Source organism: Cotesia typhae, unplaced genomic scaffold (genome assembly GCF_013202065.1).
Source record: "Cotesia typhae breed Kobodo isofemale line unplaced genomic scaffold, CoteBio_Ctyphae scaffold_45, whole genome shotgun sequence".
NCBI lineage: Eukaryota > Metazoa > Arthropoda > Insecta > Hymenoptera > Braconidae > Cotesia > Cotesia typhae.
This window is the reverse complement of record NW_027423777.1, coordinates 2,301,024-2,307,421: the sequence shown is the minus strand read 5'-3', so window position 1 is coordinate 2,307,421 and position 6,398 is coordinate 2,301,024. Positions and strand designations below refer to the sequence as shown.

At 26.0% G+C, this 6,398-nt stretch overlaps 1 protein-coding gene and 3 long non-coding RNA genes across 4 annotated transcripts; 3 read left to right on the top strand and 1 right to left on the bottom strand.

The window, feature by feature from the left end:
- Window positions 1–663: 663 nt before the first annotated feature.
- Window positions 664–2,143, top strand: LOC141536960 (uncharacterized). Its single transcript, XR_012480820.1, has 4 exons — window positions 664–883; window positions 954–1,056; window positions 1,126–1,586; window positions 1,983–2,143. It is a non-coding gene; the product is annotated as an uncharacterized LOC141536960 (long non-coding RNA).
- Window positions 2,144–2,532: 389 nt separating this feature from the next.
- LOC141536961 (uncharacterized) lies at window positions 2,533–3,833 on the top strand. Its single transcript, XR_012480821.1, has 3 exons — window positions 2,533–2,689; window positions 2,804–3,244; window positions 3,353–3,833. It is a non-coding gene; the product is annotated as an uncharacterized LOC141536961 (long non-coding RNA).
- LOC141536959 (H-bracotoxin-Cf4) lies at window positions 3,676–4,174 on the bottom strand. The gene is made up of 2 exons (XM_074257788.1): window positions 3,941–4,174; window positions 3,676–3,845 (listed from the first exon to the last, which is right to left on the bottom strand). Exons 1-2 carry the CDS (start codon window positions 4,028–4,030, stop codon window positions 3,771–3,773), a joined length of 165 nt encoding a protein of 54 aa, XP_074113889.1. The 5' UTR covers window positions 4,031–4,174; the 3' UTR covers window positions 3,676–3,770.
- Window positions 4,175–4,314: 140 nt separating this feature from the next.
- Window positions 4,315–5,717, top strand: LOC141536962 (uncharacterized). The gene is made up of 2 exons (XR_012480822.1): window positions 4,315–5,352; window positions 5,470–5,717. It is a non-coding gene; the product is annotated as an uncharacterized LOC141536962 (long non-coding RNA).
- Window positions 5,718–6,398: the final 681 nt, after the last annotated feature.

The following is a 6,398-nucleotide window of genomic DNA, read 5'->3' as shown; positions in this document are numbered from 1 at the left end:
TGAATGCTTTCATTAAAAATTAAATAACCCTTCTTTTTGTTCATACTGGACGCTTAAATAATCTTCTTCTTCTTCACATACCGACAATCAATCAAATAAAATCTTAATTTTATAATCTTGCTCAATTAAAATCATTTATTTTATTTTGTTTGGTTTAAAAAATTATTTTATTGACTCTAGATAATTCTAGAATTTTTTTATTTGAAATAAAAAAATGTGTACAGTATCTAGAGATTATATTTTATCGTTAGACACTTAGAAGTAATTGTTGTTGTTAATTATTATCATTAGAAACTTTGCCACGAAGCAATTCGATTTATTTATCAGTTTATTATTGAACTTTAAAATGTACAAACTTTGTATTTTATTTTTGGTTGTAATTTTTGCAGTGATGGCTATTGCTGAAGAATGCATTCCGTCTAATCAGCAGGTATGATAAAAATTATTAAAAAAAAATTAGATTGAATTTTTAAGTAATTAATTTATTAGTTAAAATTAAATTATAATAATTATTTTATATTATTACAGTGCTCAACAATTTCACCACCATGTTGCAGCGGAAACTGCGTTCTTCAAGGCAAACATTTCAGTATCTGCGCTTAAAAATTTATTTTTACAAAAATTATGTAACCAAAAATAAAAACTACCTTGCAATAAATAAATAAATAAATAAAAAATAAAATTTGTAAAATTAATTTTCTTTTGTCTCATGTTAATTACACAAAAAACAAACAATATAATTTAAATTTTAGCTAATTTATTGAAGGGGTAACAGTTCAAAGTGATAATTAAATTTGTGATAGTCGGTAATTGATAATACTCGGTATAAATACAAGTAAATTATAAAATAATATTATTTTGTGCGCTAGAGTCGCGGAATAAAGTAAGTAGAATATTTTTCAATATTCTTAATTTTTTTTTGGTATTTTTTATTTTATTTTTTTTTTTTTTAGAAAAATTTTAAACATGTTCAAATTTCTCTTGTGTGTATTATTAATTTCACTGATTTTTATCGTGACATTTTCTAACGCAGAATGCTCAAAAAAGAATGAAGAGGTAAGATTAATTTTTATTCATTTATAATATTATAAATTTTAATTTGTTAATTTTTTTTTTTTTTTTTAGTGTGCGACTCTTAAACCGGCGTGCTGCAGTGGAATTTGTATCCCTACAGGAAAATCGCTCGGAAAATGTGCTTAGTATTCAATAAAAATGTGATTTAAAAATTTGTACTAAAAAAATGTTGTTTAGTTTTTGAAAAAATTGCATTTTTTGCTGTAATAAATGTAATAAATTTATTTACTGCACAATTATGTATCAGACTAATTATTCTTAATAAATTTAATTACCCTAAAAATTTAATTAGAGCAATAACTAACGCATTAAATCGCTATCATTTTAATTTTTTACCAAGAAAACTATATAAGAACTTTCTATTGATGTAAAGTTTCAGTCTGGAATTATATAATTTATATAAAACAATTTAATATAATAATATAATTAAAATGAAGCTTTTGAAGTTTATTTTTGTTATTATTATGGCTCTAGTGTCATTTTCTGCCGGTTGTTCGCCTCCGGGTACTAAAGTAAGCCAGTTTACTAATTTTTACAACTCTAAGTGAAATCAATAATAAAAAATTTAGAATAAAATTAGTTTTTGAAAAAAAAAAATGAAATTTTTTTTTTCTAAATTTCTTGAATAATTTATCTCTTTGATTGAAAAATTAAAGATTTTTTTGTAGTTTTCTTAGAATTTTTCCAGACCCGTACATAATAAAAAATTTTCATGGTCATATCTGAAAACTAGACACTTAGAGCTACAATTTGCTTTTTTATTTTTTGCTGTACGATCATTTTCCTCGGAGTTACAACTCATTGAAAATCTTCCCAAAATTTCAAAATTTTTTGAAATCCCTTAATTTTTGTGGCTTTAAATTCTTGAAACTAATTACAGTTTAAAATAATTTATTTATTTGTTCTAGTGCAATGTTATGCAAAAACACGACTGCTGTTCTGGTTCTTGTTCCGCAATGTCAACAACACTTGATGGAATTTGTAATTAAATTTGTAATTTAAAACTTTGAAAATTTTTATTAAAAAAATCTTTATGTAATATTTTAATAAATTTAATTTTATCATCGTTTATATTTATTTATTTATTATTATAATTATTATTTTTAAGAAAATTTGTATAAGATCACTTTTAAATAATTTTATTAAAAGTAAAAAGTGTAAAAATTACTAATTTTAGTTTTTTTCTAATTCGCGGTTTTTCGCGGATTTCCGCGGATTGGCATTTTAAAATAAAACTAGGCGTGTGAGTACTTGTTTCAAAGAGAACTTTACGCTTTACAAGAAAATATAATTTATTATTATTATTAAAAACATTCCATAAACTCTAGAATTATTTTTATAATCTTTAATCAATTGCGCAATAATTATTAATACAAATTAATCTCTGACATTTGCCACGAAATTTTTTATAAATTAACTATTTACATAATAACAATAATTTAAGTAGAATAAATTGATAATAATTATTATTATAATTATTATAAATGACAATAAGTAGCTCGGAATTATATTAAAATAATTTCGGATTACCAGAATGTCTAAGCTATTGTTGTTGGTCCTCTTTATTGCTTTAATTGTGCATATATCTGCCGTGTGTTTGACAAATGGCTCAGCAGTGAGTATTTTTAATAATTTAAATTATTTTTTCTTGAAAAATAAATTTATTGATTATTAAATTAATGAAATTAGTATTAATTTTTTTTTTAAATTAATTAATTTATTTTTATAGTGTGGAGATATTATTATTACTGAATGCTGTAGCGGTAAATGCATTCCTGATCCAAAAATGAATATGTTAAAAACATGTAAAGAATGATACTTCTAATTTTATATTAAAATTATTTATAAAAATTAAAAATATTAAAATAAAATTTTTTTAATTTTAAATTAAAAAATAAAAATCCTTTAGATATTTTATTTATTTAAATAAATAAATAAATTGTTTTCCTAGAATTAATCATAAGCCTTGACCTCGTCGATAATATCATAAATTTTACAAAAATCGAATATATAAATGTGGAAAATTAAAGATTTATAATTACAACAATTAAATAATTTAATAAAGCAATTAGAATAAATTTTTAAAATGTCAAAATTTTTTATTTTGATCCTTTTTATTACTATAATCGCATACGCGCTTGCTAAAGACTGCTTGCCGAATCGCTCAATGGTAAGTTGATTAAATTTTATCTAAAATTATTAATTATATTAATTAATTACATTTTTTTTTTAATTCACGGATTGAATAGTTATTTATTTTTATTAATAATTTTGACAGTGTAACAACGGAATTGTGACTCCTTGCTGTGGAAGATGTGTCGCGAATCTAAATATACATTTGATGTACGAGTGCAAAGATTGACTTCTAAATATCAATTTAAACGTTAAAGATTCACATTTAAAATATAAAAAAAAAATTTTTTTTAAGAATTTGAAAATGAATAATTAAAAAATTTTTTTTTAAAAGAAAAAATAATATTTTAAAAAATCAGAAAAAAATTTTTGGATGAGAAAAAAAATTATTTTATTATGGACATGGATAAGTAGATTTCTTGTTTAAGTATTGAAAAAAAACACGTTATTAAAAGGCAATAGACAAAATACAGATTAAAATAATTTATTTAAACTTTAATTTTTATTTTTACAAAATTACAAATTTGTAATTGTACAGATACAATGTCATAAAAATTTTTTAACTATTCACAGCTTCCAAGTACATGATCCTTAATTATGCACTGACCTATACAACATGTAGATTTCCCAACAATACACTAAAAAAAAAAACAATTCAAATTATAAAAATTATTTAAAAAAAAAAATAGAATAGATAAAAACAATAATTTTTATTTATACATAAGACACTTACATTTTGACCTTTGGCGACACACTCCGCGGCTTCAGAGGACACAAAAGCCAACAAGGCGACCAGAAGAAAGAAAATGAATAATTTCGACATCTTAGACTCAAAACTTGCTCTCAAAAATCGATGAATCGTTATCAATTATTAATTATTAATATAGAAGAAACAATAGTTACTGCAATTGTCAATTGCTTGGTCAGAATAAAATAATTTACTCGCTGGGGTTTATATATTACAGGACAATGAAAAAATAATTATCAATCGGTTATGAAACTAGAGCGTGATTCTAAATATTCAAGTAAAATGTAGATATGTTATTTATTACACAATAAATGCATGGGTTACAGGTCATTGATAAAAACTGCATTTTTAGACGCTTTTATTAGCTTTATGGAAGTTAATTTTTTATTTGAAGTTTTTGGAGGAATTTTGAATTGTTTTTTGGTTCTAAAAATTTTTTTGGTCAAATTTGTCCTTTAAATTATTTTTAATTGATCCTGTGATAGCACTATTATTTTTAAAATTTATTTAAAAATTCCCCAAACTATTAGTGTGATTATAAAAGTTTTCTTATTCATAATTTGGAAATCTGTGGTACTAGTATTAATTCTTAAAAAAATTTGCCCCCCTTGTTCACGAAATATCTCTCCCGGTGCTCGATTATTCAGTATATCGTTAGCGAGTTTCAGCAGCTACCGGATCTGACCACGGTCCGCATGCCCACAGCAGTAGCAGCAGCAGCAGCGTACACACGAGGACGTAAAATGAAAATACCGTAGGACAATGGAAATATTAATGATTGATTGGATACGAAAAAGAATTATAATTGAAAAAAACCCGGGCAGTGGTGAGAAAAAAAATGTATAATGATAATAACAATAATAACAAGAGTAATAATGATAATAATAATGAAAAATAAAAAATAAAAAGGAACACACGAGCTATTGGGAATAATATATCAATACCCATCGAATCCACGCATACGAATGGGGTCCATGTAGAGTCCTCTGTAGTGAGTGCGGGAGGGACCTGGCAAGTGGGAGGCAAATTGCTCCGCGGATCGAGAGAGATCGAGGATGTGTACTATACATTTTTATTTTCACCGAGAATGAGAGGGTTAACTGTAGGCGCGAGAGTCGCTCTGAGACCGCGCTGCGATAAAGGGGCAGGGGGTGAATATGCATGCAGCTTGCTGGGGGAGGGGAAGGCTTTGGAAAGAGTAAAAAATATTACACCCTCACATTGACGGAGAATGAAACGCGGCACCAATACCAATTGGCTTACACAAAAGAATGGCCGATTCGTGCGTGAAAAAAAAATTAAAATATATATTTTTTTAAATAAAAGTTATTTTTTATTATTTTATGTCGCGTCTATGTGTGCAAAATATAAAATGTTGCCTGGATATTGTAATGGGGGTATGTATGGAGAGTTTATGACGCTCTTTTATTGTTATTTACTACTTTTTTTATCGACCCGAAAGCTGCCTTCGTTTTATCGACTTGTACAAGTACCAGTTAATTATTTGCTTTTAGTGCTAGTTGCTGTGCTTTCGTTTAATTAGGGTGACGGCCGATCGGAGGGGGATCACGCTGGGTTAGATCAACATTGGGCGCCAAGGTTGTTTTTCAACATTTCTAAGTGTATAAAGTAATTTTCTTTCCACACTTATCAAGGAATAATTACAATATTATTTTATAAACTTAAAGGATTTTTTTGTTTTTTATTTCTAAGTACAATTTACATAAATAAATATATATCTATTATTTTGGCCCAAAAAAAATTTGATTGATTTTTTTTTTTGAGTCTCGATTATTTATACTAAATAAAATAGAATTTTAATTTGAATATTAAAAAGTCGCTCGAAAAAATCTAAAGTAATGCACTAATAAATAAAAAAAAATTACGACCTTTCAAAATTAAAATTTTGAACTGAAACTTTCAGAAACTTATTTTTTTTTGGTCTATAAAATTATACCGTAAAGATTTAAGCTCATCCTAATGTGACTGGAAGGTGGCTAGTAAAATTTAATGTCTCAGTTAGTGTGATCAAAAGTGAAAAAAAAAAAAAAGTAATAATTTGAGTACTAGACGACAACTACAACAAGTACTCTAGCAATGCTAATACTTAATTTGCAATTCTTTTAGCGAGTTTTCTTGAGCCACGAGTTAGGTTAGTACATAGAGGTGGTTGATATAGAGGACAGCTCGCAAAGGACCGCTCGAAAGTGAATAAGAACAAAGCGAAGAAATAAAAGTAAAGAAAAGGAAAAAGAGTAAAGTGAGAAGTGGAAAAGGCGGTTAAGAAGAAGACGCGAACACGAGTAGTCGGCAAGGTTCTCGGTAGTAACGCAGCCCACTCTTGATTACAAATTGCTTATTTTTATTATTGTTATTATTGTTCGAAATAATAAATAAAGGATCCGGGTGTCGGTAATTTTCGATGCATAATTTACGGGGGTTT